This window comes from Harpia harpyja, chromosome 23 (genome assembly GCF_026419915.1).
Source record: "Harpia harpyja isolate bHarHar1 chromosome 23, bHarHar1 primary haplotype, whole genome shotgun sequence".
Classification (NCBI taxonomy): Eukaryota; Metazoa; Chordata; class Aves; order Accipitriformes; family Accipitridae; genus Harpia; species Harpia harpyja.
The window spans coordinates 1,929,613-1,952,442 of NC_068962.1; the positions used below are offsets into that span (position 1 = coordinate 1,929,613).

A 22,830-nucleotide genomic window follows, 5' to 3' on the forward strand; every position below is an offset into this window, starting at 1 on the left:
CTGTCACTGGAGTTGAGATCTGGCTAAATGCATGGAAGTTCTTTGGAATGGAACACCTTTGTGTATCTAGACCTTTATGTTTACAAAGTGTTTTATGTTTCTGTAAGTCTTCAAATTTTTCCCTATTTACTGTGGGTAAACTATAATTAGGTTTTAGGGGTTTCCCCCCACTATTGACAATTATTCTGATAAAGAATTGGAAAGTTTAAATAATTTTCATGTGTTGATATACTTGTAATGAGAATTTTGGAAGACTGTTTGGTATTTGCTGTAGAGTAGGCTAGGCAAGGTGACCCCATTAAGGCTGCTGGAATTACAAATTCCTTAATTCCAGTAGAATTTTGACCACAAGTGTATATTTAAAAGAAAGATCTTTCTCTTTCCGTTATATTTTTTAATAAAAGAAATGAAATTGAAATAAAATAAAATTGAAAGAAAATTTAAATAATTGTTTATTTAAATATTAAAGTTACCTAACTGCACTTTCAAAAAAACCCCACATCAGAAAACAGATGTGCATATTGAACTGGTGCATATTATATTTTCTGTTCATAAATAAATTAAAAACTTGCATATTTCCCCTTATTTAACATGAAAATGCACAAGCGTGCAATTTTCAATATAGCAGTCTTTAATATAGGGATTACTTGTCTTTTCCAAAGGTAGTCCTTTAGGTTATAGGACATTAACAGGAAAATTTGTAGTGAAATGCATTCTTAAGTAGCTCTGAGATATATAGTAAACTTAAATGAAGACGTAGAAATTAAAATTTATTCTGAGAAATTTGTATGTTCAGATAATGGGTAAGATTTCTAATCCTGATACTGGCTAACTTGTTTTTAAGTTAATATATCAAGGTACGCAAATGGTTATTTAAGGAGAAATGACACTGTTTCCTTAGCAATGATTTAATCTATAATAATTAGAAGTTATGAAAGTTTTACTTCTGTGTACATTTTGAATTTCTCTGGCTGTCATTTGTTCTGATATTGCTATTTAGAAGCTGTCATTTTCAGAGAGTTTTAAGGAATGGAACACCAGCTGTGGGATGCTTTGCCTCTCAGACGTGTTTAGCTTACCTAGAAGCAGTGCTTATTGTTGAAGTAATCATCTATTCTTTATATAGTTGATATTTTTCTAACATCTTCCTTTCTCTGATAGATTGCTGAATTGTATAGGAAAGACCCCTTTAATCTGGAACTTGCGCTTGAGTACTGGTGTCCATCAGAGCCTTTGCAGTCATCTACCATCATGGGGTCCTACCTTGGAGTAGCTCATCAGCGACCCCCTCAGCGCCAGGTTATCTAGATTTTCTTGAGTAATTACTAATAACTTGAAATTAAAGTAATAAAAAACCCAGGCAACAAAGTTTTTGGTATCCTTATTACAGCTAGCGTCTAAGAAGACATTATCTTTTATCAGTGACTTATCTGCATGTGTCCTGCTTTGCATGACATGGTTATTGTTGCTTGCTCTAAAGTGAGCTACTGCCAGTCATTCGTGGTTGTCAATGATCTTAGTAAGAAAGTGTCCTAACAAAACTCTGAAAATTTTGTTTAGGTCTGATTTTATTGCAGTTGCTAAATGAATTCCGGTAACAGTGCTCTTGTGTTTTCTGTCAGATGACCTCTACATACCTTTTTGGTGTAACTGAGAAGTTAAATTCCTTAACTATAAAAAAACTTTATTAACTGTCATTGACAGTATTTTGGGGGGTAAAAATCCATAAGAGTATTGTAATTATTCAAAGCCCAAAGGTTATAGCCCATGAGAGACAGAACTTAAAATTAGAATGAAGCAGCAATCTGAACAGATGAAGCAGATGTTTCAAAACTCTTTAGATACCTGGGATGCTGTCAGCCTTCAATGCTTCTTGAAGGACTGTGCAGTGTTAGGCAAAATCTAGTACAAGACATACTGGACACACCCCAAGACCCACCCAGAATACCGGCATCTTCAGTTAGGGCCTGGTGTAATCTGCAAACACCCTAATATGACCCTGGGAGGAGCCACTGTGTGTGTGAATTACTGTGCAGGGATATGACAAACATAGTGAATTCTTTCCCAATATCACTTAACTTGCACCGTGAGATGTGTTAATAATACTGCTGTGCAGCACTTGTGAGCTGAAGTAAATTTTATCACTAGAAATACAGAATTGGAGAGTTAGTATAATTTGCAATAGCATGCATTATTTCGTTTTGTTTATTTTCTCTTTGAAACATATTCTCACCTGCAGGGAAACTAAATAGGCCAGTCTACAAAGGATTTCTTTTTTTTTTTTTTTTTTTTTTTTTCTTTTTTCAGTTGTGATTCTACCCCTCTATCCTGCCCTGATTACATTAGAATCTGTTTTCTGACTTCGGCTGCCTATTGTTTTTCTAAAATACTCAGATTTAATTTTTTTTTTTTTTTTTTTAAAACACTGATGTTTATTTTTTCTAGGTTGTCTTGTCAAAGTTTGTTAGGCAAATGGGAGATCTACTTCCTTCCACAATTTACATCCCATACTTGAAAATGCTGCGGGGATTGGCTAGTGGACCTCAGTGTGCTCATTACTGCTTTAGTTTGCTAAAAGTCAATGGCAGTAGTCATGGTAAGAAAAATGACACTTCAGCTCTTTCTCAACTCTTTTTCTTTAGAAAAGTACAAAGACTCATTTGAGATGAACTGTGGCTTCATACTTTTAACACTTCATTGTTAGTACAAAGATGAAACTGGAAGGCTTCACTTGAAAGTGTAATCTGGAAAAAAAAGACTGATTAGGTAATTAAATGTCTGAGCACCTTAGCAAGTAATTCACATAATGAAATAATGCACTTTTTTAAAAAGCTCTGTCTTAACACCATAAGAGATGCAGAACATCAGTAATGCTTATTGTAAACTATAAAATGAGTAATGTCTTAAAGTTATCTTTCCTGAGCTGACTTTTTTTAGACGCACTTTGTTCTGTTACAATTTTTTGATACATGTAGTATAATAGCACTTTCTGAAAGTAAAAGATGATGGTTAGTCCTGTGTTTTGCATTAATTTTGCATTGATCAAACTGGGAAAAAAACCCCCTACTTTGAAGACAGAAATAACGCTGCAAACATTCTGATTCATAGAATGGAGAACTTACTTGTACTGGCTTTTCATATTAGCACCCTTCTGTCTCTATTAAAAAACAAAAACAAACAAAAAACCCCCAATAACAACAACAAAAAAATCCCAAACCAGAACCACTAATTTTGGAAACAATAGCTGTACTTTGAACTTTTTTTTTTCCTCTAGGTAAGAAAGTTTTCCTTTTAAATTTAACTACTTTGCTTGTCACCCTGTGAAAGAGTAGAAAACACATCTTGTCACCTGTTTGTCATTTTTCTAGCGGAAAACATCCAAGGAGCAGGTGGCAGCCCTGTCTCCTGGGAGCATTTCTTCCACTCTTTGATGCTTTATCATGAGCACTTAAGGAAAGACTTGCCGAGTGCAGATAGTGTCCAGTATCGTCATCTGCCTCTCCGAGGAATCACACAGAAAGAACAGGATGGATTAATTGCGTTTTTACAGCTGACCACTGTTATAGTAAATTGGGTAAGTAACCTTTTATTTGGTTTTCTTTGTTAATACTTTTTTTTTTTCTTGCAAAACATCATCATTCAGCTGTGAAGTTCACTTGACCAAAAAGGTATGTAGGGCAAATTTACCTGTGTAAATAGAACAAAAGTGCGGGAAGCATCAGGAATAACTGTTATGACCAAACACGCAGTCCAGGCGAAGCAGGAAGTGATGACACCTTTTCCTGTGTTGCTGGTGTTACTGATTTTCTTGCTGCCTTGACACTTTGGTGTCATGGAGATGTCTTTCAGAATTGAGGTATATTCAGAGGAAATGACTACGGAGTAGGAAAGTTCTTTGCATTTAATTATGAGTTTGAAAAGGCAAAAATAATAGATGAATTTAAAAAGAAATGGTAGAAGTTTGGCAAGGAAACTGATCAACTGTGAAACTTGCCTCCAGAGTTAGATTTAAAATGTCCCCAAACCAAAAGAGTAAAATGTGCCATGAATTGACTGGAAGAGGATTCCAAGAGAATAAAACTGCAATGCAGATTTTGTATTGTGAATTGTCTGGGTAATTCTGGATAGTGTGGAATTCAGCTCTTCAGTACCCAGCAGCCTCTGCAGCTTAAAAATTCTGTGATGTAGTGAGATGCCCTTGGTTTTGCTGACGCAAACACAAGACAGATTGGTGAAACTAATCAGGCTTTTTAAAAATCATCCTTGGTGATGGTGATAATGGGGTGTTCCTATGTGAGCTATCATGTCAACATTAGATAAGCATGGGGAAAAAGGAACTCTTAAAACTAATATTTCCTGGCGTCATCAAACCATAACCTGGAAAGAAGCAGATTTGTTCTAAGGCTGCAGGGAATTATCATTTGCAGAGGCTAGAGGCTGCCCAGTGGTTCATCTGAGAGTCTCAAATGAGCTTACATTGGTGATGACCCTGCTCTTAGACTTAAACAAATTGGTCTAAGTTCCTAGCAAATGTCCAAATGCAGTTTAAGTTCATAATAGAAATATTGATAAAGTCCCTCTACCAGTGCTTGAAGAAGCTGTCTAGAGTGTAAGTACTTGAACTTATTTAAGACTAATTCTATGAATGTGTGTCTACTTAAAAAAAAAAAAAAAAAAAAAAAAATTGGGTTATTATAAGGAGGTTATATTATGCACATAATTTTTCTGTATGGATAAGCACAATTTTAGTACTCGTGAGTCATTAAATTGGGCTTTTTTTTAATTAAAATTGTTTGCTTTGGAATGGTCTGCCAGTTTTCTGATGTTTTGCGTACTTTCAAGTACGAAGCAGAGTTGTTGATACTGAACTGTGAGTTAGAGATTGGAAGACATGAATAATCTTCAAAGTAATAATCTGCAGTTTTGTTTTCGGTTGAACTCTGTAGAGTGAGAATGCTCGCTTGGCTCTTTGTGAGCACCCTCAGTGGACACCAGTAGTGGTCATTCTGGGACTTCTGCAGTGCAGCATTCCTCCTATTTTGAAAGCGGAACTATTAGAAACCCTTACTGCTTTTGGAAAATCTCCTGAAATAGCTGCTTCGCTCTGGCAATCCCTGGAATATACGCAGGTATTTTAGGATTTTCAGTGCTTAGAACTTACAGCATCCCAATATGTTGAAATTGTCAGTGTATTTGAAATAGTATTGCATTTCCTCCTGAATTTTCTTGTTGCCATTGTTGAATATAATTTTTTTTCACTTAGTTAATGCAGTTCTTACTTTGAAACGATTTTGAAAATGACAGTATGGTTTTATGCCTCAGTGATCTCATTGGCTGTGCTTATTTTACATAAATACAGGTTTCCTAACACAGTCCTGTGTGTTCAGTATGTTTTTTCCTCAGTGTATGTCATCAGTAATAAATGTTCTTCAGGTTACATATTTTTCTGTTTGGGTTTTGGGGGTTTTTTGGTGTGTAATATTCTTCCAGTGTGAGTGGTGCTCATAGAAAGAAGGGACTGGCTAAAAAGCTCCACTTTCAGGCATTTAATTTTCAGAGGAAGTTAATTGTAATTTACAGGATATTGCTGCCAACTTTCACATTTAGGTGGCAAATGTCAGGTACATATTAAAAGTCCTACCTTTCAAAAAAGGGTTTTTTCCCTTCTGTCTTGATTTCAGAGAAAAATTTTAAATGTGAGTCCTAAGGAAGATGAATATCAAATGTAAATGCTCTCAGTATTGTTAATTCAAAAACCATAACAGGATGGGCTTATTTTATAGTCTATATTATGGTTCAGACCAATTGCTGTTTTATTTGGAAGAACTTGAGGGATTTGAACTGCAACTGCTGGTTTATTGTTAATTACTAATAGAAAGACCCTGACAATAATGACATCTTATAATGGTAGTATTGTAAATGCTCACCACCTTTGCTTCCTAATTTATGATATTCCTTAAAATATGCTCTTGTAAGAGATAACAAGGGAAACGTCTTTCCCCTAGCCAATATAAGACAAAAATTGTTAATGTGAAAGTATTTCTGTTCTTTGTTTCATTTAACGATAACCATGATGCAGATCTTTGAGGATGTAAAGCTAGAAACATACAAGCGTACAACGTATAATCCAGCCTTTCAGACAGAAAAATCTTAGCTTTTCACCTTTTAAGAGGATTTAGGAAACCTCTTCTTACAGCTCAGAAGTGATGAGTACCTTTTAGTACTGATAGAAATGATGGAGACGCACTTCAATTATGTGAAATGTGTTGTTTCATTTCTCTTTCTCTTTTGAAGATACTACAAACTGTGAGAAGTCCAGGGCAGAGACAAGCAATTGGTATTGAGGTAAGGGTTTCTTTGTACCTAGGCAGCCTCTCTGACCATCTGCGTACGAGTTTGGGAAACACTTGCAGACACAGCACATGTTGCTGTGTCCACGGGAAACCCTTGGAATAGGTGCTGTCATTTCACTCTTCTTAAATTACTTTCAGGCCTGCTTGTAATTTCTGGAAATTTTATCCATTTACGAATCTAGTGCAGCTTTGTACTAGTAAAAGAGCAGCATCTAAATTCTCAAATTCCTTATGAGCACTTCTTATGAAGATTTTCATTTTCCTATTTTCCTAAATTGGCCTCACTTTTGTTACACCTTAGTACAGCCCACTTCTAATAAAAGTGGTAAATAAAAGCAAAGTATGTAAGTGTTGAGGCATACCTTCTAGTAGCTCAGAAATGGATGAAGAGTGTATTGCTGAACTGAAATGACAGTACTGTTGCTTCACAGCTTTTGCTTTGTTTGTAGTGTACCGTCGCCAAAAACGCAGCAAAGCCAATTCACTGTGAAGTAATTCACAGATGATGCCCTTACATTATTTGTTCTCACATGTTTCTTCCTCCCTCAAAATCTTTGATTTTTCTTCTTCTGTTTTTGCTGTCCTCTTGGGAAGGTGGAACTGAATGAGATTGAGTCCCGATGTGAGGAATATCCTTTAACCCGTGCCTTCTGTCGACTCATCAGCACGTTAGTGGAGAGTTCATTCCCCTCGAACTTGGGGGCAGGCCTCCGCCCACCAGGCTTTGATCCCTATCTCCAGTTCCTCAGGGATGCTGTGTTTCTCCGATTCCGCACCAGAGCTTACCGGAGAGCTGCTGAAAAAGTAATTTTTGTTTGAAAACTTTTTTTTTTTTTTTAGGATGTAGTTAAAATGATTTGTCATTGGTGATGTGGCTTAGATCTGTTTGAGAAGCTGTGCAAGTTTGATGAAGCAGAGGTAACCTGGAGCAGTTCATAGTGTTTTGATTCTGTAAACAGGTGATTTTTCAACTTGTGGGTGATCAGGATCTGTGAACTACTTCTAAGGAGCCTGTATAAAGTATCCTTTTAAAAAAACAGAAGCAGCTTATATTATTGCTAAATTTCAATTTGCTATACAGGACTCTGGAACTCTTCTACATGGCTAATGACTTCTGAACATCACATGCCCAAATCTACAAGTCAGATTTGTCCTTTCTTCATGATACTTCAGAGAATATTTCTGACTTGCTGAACCGAGGAATTTGAATTTCCTTTATGATTCTTCTGGATTAAAGTGCATGCTAAACTGTATCCTGGAAGCTGTTAATGATCTCTTACTAGCTGTATACCTGTTAAAGAGTCTTTATTGCTTGTAGTTTCAATAAACTAATATGTATATTGTATCATAGAGCTTAAAATAGGCAATAAATCTGTTTTGGTGTTCCATTTTACTTCAGAAGGAAAGCTTGGCCTTTCAAATTATTTGACATGATGAATTATAAGTGTTGTTGGAACGTATTTCAGAATTAGACAGTCATGCCATACTACGGATCCATCACTGCACTGCCTGTTGTATTCTTTGTTGTCCTGGTCTTGTTGCTGCAGTATCAGTTTTATTCTGTGTATGACTTTGTCTTCATTTTGTAATTATCTACAGTGGGAAGTAGCTGAGGTAGTTCTGGAAGTGTTTTACAAATTGCTGCGGGACTATGAACCTCAACTTGAAGACTTTGTGGACCAATATGTGGAGTTACAAGGTTAACTTGTTCATTTGTTCACTGACAAACAGAATTGTAACTTGCTTTGCTCTCTTGCCTCTATCTTGTGATCTTGTCCAATATTGCAAGCAAGCTGGTGGAAAGCTACACCATGGCTTTAAGATAGGAAGACATTCAAAAAATGTCCACGTACTATCAGGAGCTCTGTTGCTAATTCAGTAGGGCTTCATGTACACTGTTTCTTATTTCCCTAGCTTTGCTAAGAGGATGGTTTCTGTCTGTCTTGCATTGCTGGTTTGATCAAAGAGCAGCATTTGACGCTTAAAAAATACCTTGGTTTTGGGCTTGTTCCTCTGGATTTCTTTGGTCTATATCTAAATCACCACTATTCATAGGGTTAATTTAAAGGAGTCAGTGTATTTGATATATCCTCTAATATTAATATTATAGATAGATCAATTATTCAGAGCAGACAGTAGCAGTAGAATTATGATCTGAAGACATTTAATTCTGGACAGCTATTCTTTAAAAGGCGAAAGTAGATGGCAGTTGCCTCATTATAGGAAATTTAAGGCTTATTTGGGCTGCAGATTTTTTTTTTAATATGAAGGTTCTTCCTAACTTTGAATGCCAGCCTCATGCCTGTGGATTTGCTCGTAGCAGTAGAGAGCTGTAAGAACCACTTCTGAAGTGAACAACAACTTTAAGACATACTTCTCCAGTGAGCTCGCCTCAGTCTGGGAGGCCTCTGTGTCCTGTATTTTGACAAACAGTTCTTGGTAGCTTAACTGGCCTGAGCAATTTCTGTTAGCTCATTCCTGTCCTCAGCTAGTCCTTCAGCTTGTATGATTATTTGTGGGTTACATGATATATTGGAGAAATGGGTTAAAACCGATCTTTTTGACTAGATCCATTTCTTGAACTGATGCAGTGTGTGGGTCCATAGTGGCATGGCATGTCTATTGGCATGTTATGGGGCAGCACGGACATGGAATGAATGGAAGGAGAAGGGGATTGTTTAAGCTGATGCCAAAAGAAACTGCACCCTTGTTCTCACTTGCATATTAAAAAAGATTCTTACTGCTCTCCTGCTTTTATCCACCATTTATCCACCACAGTTTACTAGGAGACTAGATAAACCAGAAACATTAGTCTTGACTTTTATTTAGTTTTATGAGGATCTTTGAGTTTTAGGCTAGTAGTTTCATTTCTGCATACATATTTACAACAGACATGCAAGTATCTATACACTATGAGCATTAGGGGTTCAGTGGACCTTCTCAGCTTTGATTTCTGGAAATGCTTTTTCCCTCATCCAGGGTCTTCATGCAGGTTTGGGGGGATGTAAACTTTTTCCAGTTACTTTTCAGTCTTGCAAAATCACTTAATATAGCTCCAAGTGGTATAAAGTCCTAGCATTGATTTGAATCTAAGGTCAGATCTACTTAGGGAAAGTCTTAACTGGTTAAAGTTGAAATTATGCTATTAGATAGTGAAAAGTAATGGTAGTTGCCATTACTACTCTTCCCAAGCTTTTTAAATTACCTAAATGGCTATGTGTAAAGAAAACCTCAAGACTTTATATGCAGTATGTTTCACCTATTTAGATGTTGCTTACAACAACAGGGAGTTATGTTTTGTAGCTCAGGCGGCTAGCTTGAGTAATGAAAGTCTTTTCTATTAGATGTTAATTCTTTTTTTCCACTCCTCTCTTTAGGAGAAGAAATAATAGCATATAAACCACCTGGATTCAATTTGATGTATCATCTATTGAATGAGTCCCCAATGCTGGAACTGTCCCTTAGTTTGCTAGAAGAAGGGGTTAAGCAGCTTGATACTTATGCTCCGTTTCCTGGTATGTGCCTAGAATTTATTTTTCACGTGAAGTTAAAATGCATACTAAGTAGGATTTAAAGCTAGTGCTGCATATCTTCAACTTGATATTGTGTCTCTTGCTTATAAAAATTGTGTTCTGGGGGGAATTTTCCTACTAGTAAACAACTGACAAGTTCGTTCCTGGAGCAAGGCTTGATGAATGAGGTTTATGAATGTAGTCTAACTGCTCCTTTGTTTTCCTTATGGTTTTTTGTTGTTTGTGCACTGCAGGGAAGAAGCATTTAGAGAAAGCTGTACAGTATTGCCTTGCACTTCTAAACTTAACCCTACAGAAAGAGAATCTTTTTATGGATCTGTTGCGGGAGAGCCACCTTTCCCTTATTGTCACACCACTGGAGCAGCTGCTTCAAGGAATCAATCCTCGCACTAAAAAGGCAGATCATGTGGTGAATATCGCTAGGTATGTGCAAAATACTGCGAAGGGAGGAGTTTTGGAGGCACGAAGCGTTTGGATCCTGGTCCTTTCATTAGTTTTGCTAGCCAATGCTTCTTTGCACAGAGCATCTCTGAAATTTTCTTGCAGGGGGCAGGTGTCTTCATAGGTGGTATGATCTGTGTATTTTCTAGTGCAAGATTGGGATCTGCATTTATAGTTTTTCTTTCTGAATTTTTTTTTCCCCTCATGATTTCTTCCTGGTTGCCTTATGTGCAGTGATTCCCTTGCATATAATTTTCAGTTTGCCCCAGACTTTGGTTGTCATAGAGTGGGAGAGTAAAACTTCATGTGGTTGTTATTGGCCACCTAAATGTTTTACAGTATTGTCCGTTAGCTACTATATTAAAAGTATCAGGCTAGTACTCTGAAACTCTGTTTCAAATGTGAAACTTTAGGATTTCCACTTCCCACTGACACCTTCTGTTACTGTTTGTTTTTATAACAACTTTACAGACAAACCAACACTGATGAACAGTAGAATTGAGTGCATAAAAAAGCAGTGATATTCTGATGTGGAATCCACAAAAAAAATGAACTCTTTCTGTATCCATGTTTTTGTCTTCCATTTATATTACTTTTTTCACATAAACTGTAGTTGACAAATAGTTTAAAAGAAGTGCGCCTTTTAAGATGCTTTTATTTTTTTTCTCTCACCTATTTTGGGTACATGCAGTAGTTGATTTTTACCTAGTTTTGGCCTTCAGTGACGCTTGTTTCTGCATGATCTGAAGGTATTTTCTCCATGTTTCTTGTGTGAGCCTGTGACCAGTTGTTTTAACTTACCCTGCAGTGTTTGAGACAGATTTTGGATAAAAAGAATGATAAAAATTCCAGGAGAGATTATTATCCCTACTCAGCCTACTACCCTCCTTTTGATGGAGGAGTGTTAAGTGCTTCGTGTAGAGTGAAATTTTGTTTGTAGCTTTAACGTTATCTCACTTAGTTTGATTTGTAAATGTTTTAGTTCTAAATGTTAATTTCTCATCTGTGCATTACTGTCTTGAAGTAGTGAAATTCTCAACAATTTCATTACAATAATTTTGTATTTTTGAAGGTATCTTTATCATGGAAACAGCAATCCTGAACTGGCTTTTGAAAGTGCAAAGATTTTATGCTGTATTTCTTATAATTCCAACATCCAGATAAAGCTAGTTGGTGATTTCACACATGATCAGGTAAGTGTCAGTTTCTTTGGATCTAGACAGAGAAACTGGTGGAGAAATACTGCTCCATAATGTTAATTTAAAGGATAGGTTTCTAGATCAAGTACATTAAAGCTATATTTTGTCTTGTATCTACCTACCTCTAAAAAGTCTTACTGTGGCATTGTGAAAAGCAACTACTTCATTAATTGAAAAAAAAACAAAATCATGAATGTTTGCAAGAAGGAAAAGGACAATATTCTTTGAGATACTGAGACTTTTTCTTGGCTTTATAGTCTTCAACCTGTGAGGATAATTTAGCATATGTAACTGGATTTTTTTTCTGTTCAGTAGCTAATTGCTAACTTATGCTTAGAACAGCTACAACTCTGAACTCCTGCTTATTAACTAGGTTATATAATTTTTGTCTAGAACTTTTGTCAGCTTACATAGAGGGAATTATGAAAGGTATTGTTTTTAATACTCTTAAAATCCTCTTCATTTCCATCCTTCCATTGTTGAATACAGAGTATTAGCCAGAAGCTGATGGCTGGGTTTGTGGAATGTTTGGACAATGAAGATGCAGAAGAATTAATTAATCCAGATGAGGGTATGTCAAAGGCTTCTTAAAAATGGCTTACACTGTTGCCTTTTGCATAGAATGAAATTAATGAAAGAGGTGAAGAAAGTGCTTTTAAGTCAGAAAACCCCTTTCTTGTGTTTTATTCTGGAGAATTGGACCTTTAACAGAATGAAAAGCACCAATGTCATGTTAAGATACGTCCACAGTATGATGAGCCAACCACAAACTGAGTCTGTTTTCAGAAGACAAGTATTTAACATTGCTCTGGATGTATTTAGAGCTGTATTAATAGTAATTTGAAATTTTGTTCTTGTATCCCTCTGTACTAATATAAGTTGATGCCTTAGCTTTCTTGTATTTAACTTGAAGGCTCTGAGGATTATTCCATTAAATGGTTTTCTTCACTTTATTATTTGCCTTTTTTTTTTTTTTTTTTTTTTTTTTTTTTAAATCAAGAGCTGGAGCCTGAAAAGAAGCGGGCACAAATCCATCATGAAACAAGGATCCATATTCTGAATCTCCTTATCACCTCTCTTGAGTGTAGTCCTCCCAGCCTTGCTCTGTATCTCTTGGGATATGAACTAAAGAAACCTGTCAGCACCACAAATCTGCAAGATCCAGGTATGAAGAGGAAAAGTTGATCTGGCATTTAATTGGTTCTGTTACCAACACTGAGAATATTTATTGGAAAGTTCATGGGGAGAAGCAGTTCCTCTTAATGTTAAGACAACAGGCTTTGTTCTAATCCTCAAAAGCTAAATTAAAAGTTATGTTGATACCCAAATGCAGCATTTAAATGGCCTCAGGATTTGATCCTTTGTTTAAGTTGGATTTTGGAACAGACTAGAAATTAAGAGTTGTGTGGGACAATGATAATTTAGAAGTGAAACATTAATTTATTTACTCTTTTATGCAGCGTGGTTGTGTCCACAGTACAAAGAAATTGATCTGATGATCCAAGAAGTACCTACATATGACGTGGGAATCTACAAAGCAGATTGTCACTTTGAACTAGTTACACTATTTGACTACTATCCTGTCCCTCCTCAAACTCCTGTTAAAGTTAATTATAGGGAAGAAAACCAGTTTTGTTTAACGTTGTAGAAGAAAACCTTTTAGAATATGTGGGGTTTCATTCTACTGCTAGGTATATTAATATATTTATATATTCATATGTACGGATATAGATGAGAATATGAACTTTAAAGCAACAGGAGTGACATTTCTAATGTTTCTTGAATTGGTGAGAAAAATAGTGTGTTAGTATGTGTCTTGTTTGCCTCCTCAGCTTCTAACTTGTATTCAGTACAAGACAGACATTGGTAAACTTGAGCAAGTTCAGCAGAGATGGTCAGGGGGCTGGAGCACTCAGCCTATGAGGAGAAGCTGAGGGAATGGGACTTCTTCAGCCTGGAGAAGTGAAGGCTTTGGGGGGACCTCATAGCAGTCTTCAAATACCTACAAAGAGGTTAATGAGAGGACAAAGCCAGGCTTTTCAGAGGTGTGTGGCAGGAAGATGAGAGACAGTGGGCATAAATTGAAACAAGAGAGGCTCCAACTGGATATAGGAGAAACTTTTTCACCATGAAGACAGTGAAGCAGTGGAGTGGGTTGGCCAGAGAGGTCATGCAGTCTTCATGCTTGGAAATTTTCAAGACCCAACTGTATAAAGCTATGAACAATCTGCTCTGATACCATAACTGGGCAGTAGTTTGGAGTTGAGACGTCCTGAAGTCCCTTCCAATCTGAAGTATGAGATTCTTTCTCAACTGTTTTAAAGGATGTTTTATGTGAACATGTTTGAACAAATATTTGATTTTAGTTACTTCGAGAAGAATATTTCTCACTATCTTTAGGTTTGTATTGGACACTGTGGCCCAGCAGTTTTTAGTCCTTCATAGTTCTAAATGAAGGGTAGATAGGACTTGAATTATATTTGGGAAAAAAAAGAAGTCTTAAAACTGTTTGATATGTCAGAAAGATGAAAAAAAGATGCCAACCTATTTTTTTCATCTGCAAAGTAGCTTACGATTGCAGACCATGTTTTGGATATTTTGAAATTCCATAGTTACATAATACAGGTAACTGATCTGCAACCACACAATTTTACAGGATATCGCATGTTAGGTCAGTGATAGGGGACTTTATCTCAAAGCCGTGAGAGAGCCTTGCACACCTCTTTGAATTATCCCATTAATAATGTGAAGAAATTATGACCATAAGCCATTTGCCTCAAGATAGTAATTTCCTACTAAAGCATAAATTATACGTGTCCAAACAGAGAAGATTATTTCCCCTGTAAGAACTACGGTTATTGATGCCTTTACTGCTTCAGGACATCTTTCTGGGTTGATTAAAGAATTAATTGGCTAAAGGAAAAATGCAAAAAGACAGGATTTTGACTTCAGTATTGAAGTCTCCTCCCCGTTCCCCTTGGTTGCAGTGTCAGGTGCCTTTAGGAGCGTTAGTCATAAAATGGCTGTAGTTGTAAAATAAAGACAGGAATTTAAAGCTCTTCTTCGAAATTGTCAAATGAGTATTCACTTAAAGTTTAAGAGCAAGAATTCAAATTTTCATTTGGTTCATGCAGAATATTAAAGAATCAATTGAATCTCTTTTTTTTTTTTTAATAGAACTGAAGAGAAAGTTCTTAAATAAATTTTGATTGCATAATTTATCCTCTTTCACCAGTATCTCAAAAGCCTACAGACTAACTATAAATGTTTTCATTAGATTTTTGCTGAAACACAGTTCCTTCTTTTATTTTAATTAACGGAGAAAAAACTTTGCCAGATATTTTTGCTGCAGCTCTGTGGAGCAGTATAGTGCAGCACAAGGTATCTGAACAATTTAGTTTCCGTAACTCTGTGTACTAACTTATCTTTGCTATAAAGGCAAGTAACATCGGTAATGTTAAGAAATTATTTTTGTATTTTAAGGCGTCTTGGGTTGCCCACGGACTTGCCTTCATGCTATTTTGAACATACTGGAGAAGGGTACCGAAACAAGGAATGGGCCTACAGCAGTTCAGGAATCTCCTCATCTTGCAGAACTCTGTTACCAGGTATTCAGCATATTTTCTGTTGGCATATACTGCAAGTAGGCTCTAAGTAAAATACGCTGCTACTTGGTTGGTGAACACAGATGGTTGATGATTTTGGTAATAGTTTCATTTTTAAAATGCATCTGTCAGGTTTTTATATACATTGAACTCTTTCTATTCTACCTTTTTCTGTGTGAAAAAGTATTATCTTGTAGCAACACAGAAAATAAAGAATCTGCACTCATGTCAGAACTTGGAATTGCGATATACTTAGAAAACTAATGTTCTAAATATTTTTGGTGAGCCTTTGAATCTGTTGTGACATATGCCTTTTTTTTTTTTTTTAAGTTTGGAACTGCAGTCTGCCAGCAAGTAAGATAACAAATAATCCCAAATAAGCCAATAAAATTCTCTTCTTTATTCTGTAGCAGTGACAGAATGCATATATGTATGTCTGAGGGGGTGAGATGGGGAAGACAGCTGAATTAGACGTACATGCAAGGTAGCTGATATTTGGCCTTAAATCATATAATCATATGGTTACACACCTGTATCATGTAGAAAAATCTGTGGAATCTAGAAAGGATTTTAAACACTATTAAAAGTGAAAGAGGCCATACTGTAGAAGGAGGGAGGAAAAAAAAAAAAGATTACATTTCCTGTCTTGGTGAGCCTGGAGACTGAAAAAGACACTCATTTTTAAGTGAGCTGAACAAGCAGAAAGGCTTATATAGTGTCATGTTGTGGGCAAATAGCTGCTGGAATCATCCACATGCTGGTAGTCCTTTAATGTCATAATTCAACGTCTGTTACAAATAATATGTTCAGCTTTGGAGTAAGCTGATGGAAAACTTACTGTAAATACAGGTAATATTGTTTGAGCAGTAAAACAGTGTTATGCATCTTTTGATTTGGTTGTTGGTTTGTTTTTAAAATAAATTCCATAAATGGGTATTCTACTGTTTTTGATTGTCAGGTGATCTATCAGTTGTGTGCATGTTCTGACACATCAGGTCCAACTATGAGATATCTGAGGACCAGTCAGGATTTCTTATTCACTCAGCTGCAGTATTTGCCATTTTCTATCAAAGGTAATTTTTGTGCTAAGATAAGATTGTGCATGGTTAAAATTCAATGCATCTTTTGACTCCCTAGGAATCATAGAAGAAACATAAGTAGCATTATTAAACTGAATTAATTACTGTCTCCGCTAACCTTTTAATTCTGCAAGGATTCAACTCTGCCTATTTAGGAAGTTCAGATTTTGTAGAAAAAAAAGTTAATTTTGGAATGTGTTAAGTGTCCAGAAGTAAATCCCAATCTATATTTCAATTACCATTGTAGTTTTGTTAGATTATGCTACAGAAAAAATATTTTGCAAAGTAAGAGTGCTACGAAGAACTGAGGGCAGAGAAGGCTGGTGGTTGTAACCAACTGTATCTTCCCTTCCTTTGAATAAAGAATTTTTATTTGGAGATGGCATTAATTTTTAAGTTAATAGATGTGGTTTTAATGTTTCAGACCAACATTTTTCAGGTGTCTTAAACTGAACTGACTTTATCAGGTGCTTGACCACTAGTCCTTTGTTAAATGATAGTAAACTTAGCATTCGGATGCATGTATCCAGCATGGGTAAAGCACTTTAGATGATTCTTATATAACTTAAGAATCTAAATTAGATGAATATAGAATATGAAAATTCTTGGAGATCCACATTTAAGCCTTATCAACTTTGATTAAAGTTATAGTTTATTTTGGGTAAATGTCCCATTATTTTCACTGAAATTATAACTGACCCTATTTGCTCATGAAGCACTGCATTTTCCACAATGACTGTTAGTACAGGTTATATCCAGGTTTTTTGTGTGTACGTGTAGTCTTAATTGCATGTATGTGTATGATTTGTTTTCACAATAACCACGTGTTCATTTAATGGCTTTTGTCAGATCTCTCAGTCCTTTCGTCTCGTAAACAAATGGTGAACAGATAAGTAGTAATGACATCCTCTAAAAGCTTTCTCAAATGAAAAGTGCTTTCCTTGGAGTAAGTAATATTATTTATGTTCAATTTTATAATCGTTTCCTTATCCTTACCCAGAACACGAGATTTCAACACTGAACCAAATGTCTTGGCTGATGAAGACTGCAGCTATAGAAATGCGAGTGACATCGCTGAACCGCCAGCGCTCCCACACACAGAGACTGCTGCATCTGCTGCTTGATGACATGCCTGTGAAACCATACTTGGGTAAGAGGAATTTATTGTGAGGGTAAATAAGTTGAATAAATGGAAGTATGAGAGATTTTATTTGAATCCCTTTCTGTATAAGCTTGTGACAGTTAATGTGTGATATCGAGTCTGGAATTGCCATTGGAGAGATGGGAAGAAAGATGATGGTGGTTGTAGACTCGGAAGTGAAAGAAATTAGGGCATCTTTTTGTTCATTGCTGCTTTGTCTGTCTCTCAGACAACTCGGTGTATACACTGATACAAAAAATAAACATAGTTTCTGGGGTAGGAGAGGAGAATATAAAAAAAATGATTAAAGTTATAAAATAATTTATTTTGGGATGCTACCCAGAGTTGTTACTGTGTAGAGAAGGTGGAGTGTCTTCCTTGGTAAAACAGTTTTAGACAAAGTTTTCTCAGCCTTAACTTCTGTCTGTCTGTCACACATTTTCAGCCCTCTCTCACAGAAGGTAGTAGCAACAGGTCAGTTTGGCTTTTGACGTTATAACATGACAAAAATGATATTTCATCCCAATGTGACGTAAAATGCAATGTTAAATAAAAAGGCAAGATTTCAGAGTTTCAGAACAGAGTAAAAGTGAACCAAGAAATCGAAACAGGTGGCAATAAAACTGGAAGATATCGTAATGGGCTGCAGCAGTATGGTGTTTTCCCTCATTTTTATAGGTCTGAACACTGTCTCTTCATCCTTGTGGAGATCTGAGTACGGGAAACTGTGTTCAGATACCCTACACATTTTAGTGTTCATCCAACTGCATTATTCATACTGGAGGGTGGGGTGTCTTTTTAGGAATTTCTAGTACTGTCTAGTCTGTATTTGATAATTGGCTAGCTTCTGTGAGGTAACTATTGTTTTCATTTTATTAACAGTCAAGGCTGTATTTGTATTGGAAGACTTTAACGTAAGAGGTTTGTCAGTGTGTGCTCTATCCATCTTTGTCTTTCAGTATTAATAAAGTAGGTGGTATTTTTCACTTCAATTTTTTTTTTTTAATTTATTTACTATGTTTCATTACCTTCAGCTGATGGTGAAGGAGGGATGGAAGACGAAAGTCGATCGGTCAGTGGATTTCTCCACTTTGACACTGCTTCCAAAGGTAAGCATTATGGCTGTTGATAATTTCCCAGTAAAGTTTTTCCGATCCTGAAGGGGGGAGGGCTGCCTCTAGAAAGGACACTTTGAAAAAGAAAATAATAAACTTTCTAAACAGCAGCAGTATGCGGAACAACTTTATTTAGTGTGGGGAAGAGAATGAATTTTAGAACCTTGACATAGATGGTTGGAGTGAGTGGAAAATACTGGACTGGAAAGGAAGTTAGAAGAGTCTGTGTTTAAGTATCTATGGAAGGGCAGAATGGGAGTGTGGCAGTCCATAAATTTACCGCTAACAGTAAAACCAGTGAGACTGTTGCTAAGGGTGAACATATTTGTATTTTCATGGCAAAGAATATAAAACCCAAGTAAGTAACTTCAGATGTCCTTACTATGTTTCTAAGTCTCAACAAAAGTCTGCGTGGTTCTCATTGAAAACCAGCCTGCTTTTATTTAGGAGAAAAAATTAGAATCTTGTATTTGTAAATATTGGATTACATACATACATAACAGGAGAACAATACAGGATAAAACAAATTAAGAATTTAAGGCTCTAGAAAATGTTTTTAAGCCCCTTATACAGATTGATTGCACTTTCTGAAGATTTAATGTGTTCTTTTGAAACTTTACACATTAAGATTTGGATTTACAAAGGTAGGCTCCTCTTGTCATTTTTTTTTTTTTTTTTTTCCCCCCCCTTGATATTTCTGAAAACAGTTTGAATTGATTTACATTTCCAGTACGCAGGAAGATCTTAAGTATTCTGGATTCAATCGACTTCAGTCAGGACATTCCAGAGCCTTTACAACTGGATTTTTTTGACCGGGTTCAGATTGAGCAAGTCATTGCTAATTGTGAGCACAAGAACGCACGTGGACAAGTGGTCTGCAATGTCAAGGTGCGCAGTGGTCTATGTTCTCAAGTTGCATGTGCTATTTTGTATCTTGTTAATAATGATCAGTGTATTAGTAATACCTTGAAACTTGCTTTCACATAAAAAGTATGGCTGTTCCAGATATGTGCATAATTTATGCAAACTATTTGGATTAGTTTATTTCTTCTGCATTGCACACACCGATTTCTCATTTGCAGTAGACAGATGCATCAGTTTAAGACACTTTCAGGAAATATTTTCTATCATAATGATTTTCCTATCTTGGAACACCCAAGTGATATTGCAGATATGACATCCACCTTGCATATTTCATTGGTCTCCAGTACACAACTATGTAGTACTACATATGTGTATGCAATTGCATACACAACATAGTTGTGTACTGTAGTAGTTCTTAGAGGCTTTAGTTAGTGTCACATTGTGATGAGTGCTTGACAAGTGTATAAGTAGTCCTGAAAAATTTGTGATCTGAGGGACAATGGACAGAGCAGGAGCGGAATGTAATGTATAAGTGATCTTGATGGTGATAGGAATGCAGCTATTCCATATTAGGAACCAGATATTCTATGTTGTAAAATGTATTTTAGACTTGAGAGGAAACAAACCCTTCCTTCTGTGCAAGAGGACTACAGTGGAGGTTGAAGAGGAAAGGGAGTGTGATGTCTTAGAAGAGCTCATGAAAGGACAGAGCAACTTAGGACCAGAAGGAGATGAACGAGTGCAAAAATGAGAAGTGTAGTAAGCAGGGAGAGAGACTAGACAGCTAAAAGTACTGCAGTTAGAGGGCGAAGTACTGGAGAAACCTAAAAAAATGAGTAAAACTTATTTGAATCTCAATCCTTCAGTTGCATCTCATTATGTAGCCGTCTCCTAAATACTTTTAGGAGGCACAAATACATCTTCCTTGTCATTAAAGTTTCTATTTTAACTTTTTAATTTCAGTACCTTCACAGAGTGCTGGTTGCAGAAGTCAATGCCCTTCAAGGAATGGCAGCAATAGGCCAGAGACCTTTACTTATGGAGGTAAGTATAGAAAAAGTAAGCTACTGTTTGTTGATGGTCTTAGTGGATTTCATATACTGTCAAGCATTAAGCTTTACTATGAAAGCTTGTGGCTTTGAGTCCTAACTATGAGTTAGTAATTCCTGAAGGAAGGGGGGGGGGGGGGGGAGACATTAAAATTTCATTAAAATTTGGTAAGATAAACTACTACTTAATGTACTGTTCTCTAAACAGCAGACATGGAATCTGGTTTCTTTTTTCTTGAACCTTTTCCCTCCCCATTACTGATAACAATTGCAGCTCCCACCCCACTGTACAGAAAGCAGTATATATTGATGTCAAGATTGGCTGTTGACAAGTACAGTCTGTAGCAGCCAAGTTCATCTTGCCTTTCTCTCACAGAGGATGCCAATTTATTTCTCCTTTCTTCTACACAGCTATAGTTTCAGTGAACTTGAAGTTTAATTATTTTCTGAGATTCCTGCCATCTTTTAAATTTAGTTGAAATTGGCTGAATGGATTTGAAAGTTGAAGGAGAATTGACTCAGACTAAAATGGGAAGAAAATGCACAAATAGATTTTTCATAGTTGTTTTTGTTTAAAGTGTATGTTAGGAAATAATTTCCCTGGTTAATTTTTTTTTTTTTTAATTACTGTGAGCTTGAGACATTCATGATGGAAAGGCCTTGTGAAAATGAGCTCAGAAATGGTTTGGCCCATCTTGTTAAAGTGATTAATAGCAGCTTGTTTCTGATAAGCTGAAAACTTACCTTTTTTTTTTTTTTTTTCTCCTTTTCCCCCCCAAAGTCTATTAGTATTAGATAAAACTGTCATCTTGAAATCTGTCTTTGCCACTAACTCTTTTAGCATATTATAATTCAATTTCTTTGTCATGGGTGTTCAGGAGATCAACACTATCCTGCAGTATGTAGTGGAGCGGAACAAGCTGCTGCAATGCCTCCATGCTAAAAGGCATGCCTTAGAGTCATGGCGACAACTGGTGGAAATTATACTCACTGCCTGCCCCCAGGATCTCATACAGGCTGAGGACAGACAACTGATTATCCGCGATCTATTGCAGGATGTGCATGATAAGGTAATGCTATACTGGACGTCAACTCTCTCCTTGAACTTTGTAGCTGTATCTTCTTGCATGAAAGAGAAACTATGCTTCCAGTAGCATTCTTGATTGTAATCCAAAAAAAATTTGTCTGCCTTTAGTATTCTTTTTAGTTTTCTGATTGCTACTATGCTAAAGTTGAATGCACTGTGGACAGAGGGGATACTCTGTATTCTTGCATAGCTACTGTTGAACTATGAACCGTATATTGACAAATTCAAAGACACTTCAGTATAATCCGGTATGATGGTAGTCTGGAAGGGATGTGTGAAAAAGAAACAGCCCATTTTGATGAGGAACATAGGAGAACTCATCTGGAAGGGATGAAGACAAACAGTATTGCAGTTGCTGATTTACTGCATTTAGATAACTCACTGCAAATCCTACTGCTGCTTCTTTTAAAAAATGAGAGAGTTGAATGAAGCTTCAGAGTAGAAAAAGTAAAGATTTTACAATTAGAACGGCTTTTGGAAATGCGAGAGTTTGCTTTGTCTTGAAATATTTAAAGTCTAGGTGGTTTACTGCTGAATTATAATAGTAATTTTTGAGACAGACTGGGCAGTTACTACTGACCCAGCCATTCTCAAAGACAAAATTTAATGAAGGATCCTTGTATTGTTTAGGCTGCTGTGGCTTTTTTTTTTTCCTGTATTTGTTGTGATTTATGCTGTTTGTAGTTTTCCTGATTAGACAAGCTGTGTTTTGAGAAATATATGTGAAAATATTATATTTTTTTCAAGCAAAAGATAACCTTTTGGATTTCTGTTGTTGTTGTTTCCATTATTCTTTTTGTAGGAGTTACCTAAAACCTACTTTTTAGTGGAGTGCTGGTTTTGTTTTTTACGTGAAAAAAATTTAAAAAATGGGAAACAAGGGAGGCCTTTGCTAGTTGAAGGAATTTCAGACTCTTAATTTTCTCTAATACTTAATTTTTAGTGAAGATTTTGTTAATTTGAGGAAACAATTATCATTATTTTCTTTGAAAATAATTGATCTCTTGTATTAAACAACTATATTGCTTAAAAGGAAAGCTCCTTGAGTGTCAGTGATAAAGATACCAGGTTTACCTTTTAAATGGTGAACTAAAATAGTAAATGCAAACTTCTTGTTAGTGTTTCTCCATATTGTCTTAAATGGTCCTTTGATGCTTATTTCTTTGATGCTCACCCCTTTGAGTTTTCTGAATTGTATCTTCACATTCTTAATGGAAATGGTTTTCTTTAAAGAGCTGTAAAGCCAAAAGGGTGTCAGTTGTTCTCTTCATACCTTAGGTTTAGATATTTAACTAATAAAGCAACTCAAATGTCAGCATGTTCCTTCCCTTTTCCCCATCCATATTTAATTATCATCCTGCCTG

At 36.1% G+C, this 22,830-nt stretch overlaps 1 protein-coding gene across 1 annotated transcript in view; it reads left to right on the forward strand.

Annotated features, from left to right (window-relative positions):
• The window catches only part of NUP205 (nucleoporin 205), a 54,947-nt gene that overhangs the window by 16,193 nt on the left and 15,924 nt on the right, over positions 1–22,830 (forward strand). Inside the window, exons 10-28 of the mRNA XM_052774340.1 lie at positions 1,162–1,299; positions 2,446–2,596; positions 3,369–3,574; positions 4,947–5,129; positions 6,295–6,345; positions 6,948–7,157; positions 7,953–8,052; positions 9,731–9,868; positions 10,120–10,309; positions 11,400–11,520; positions 12,016–12,097; positions 12,527–12,691; positions 15,010–15,134; positions 16,090–16,204; positions 17,211–17,360; positions 18,386–18,460; positions 19,197–19,354; positions 20,294–20,374; positions 21,258–21,449. Of these exons, the coding sequence (XP_052630300.1) occupies positions 1,162–1,299; positions 2,446–2,596; positions 3,369–3,574; positions 4,947–5,129; positions 6,295–6,345; positions 6,948–7,157; positions 7,953–8,052; positions 9,731–9,868; positions 10,120–10,309; positions 11,400–11,520; positions 12,016–12,097; positions 12,527–12,691; positions 15,010–15,134; positions 16,090–16,204; positions 17,211–17,360; positions 18,386–18,460; positions 19,197–19,354; positions 20,294–20,374; positions 21,258–21,449 (2,631 nt within the window). The remainder of the gene's footprint in view (positions 1–1,161; positions 1,300–2,445; positions 2,597–3,368; positions 3,575–4,946; positions 5,130–6,294; positions 6,346–6,947; positions 7,158–7,952; positions 8,053–9,730; positions 9,869–10,119; positions 10,310–11,399; positions 11,521–12,015; positions 12,098–12,526; positions 12,692–15,009; positions 15,135–16,089; positions 16,205–17,210; positions 17,361–18,385; positions 18,461–19,196; positions 19,355–20,293; positions 20,375–21,257; positions 21,450–22,830) is intronic.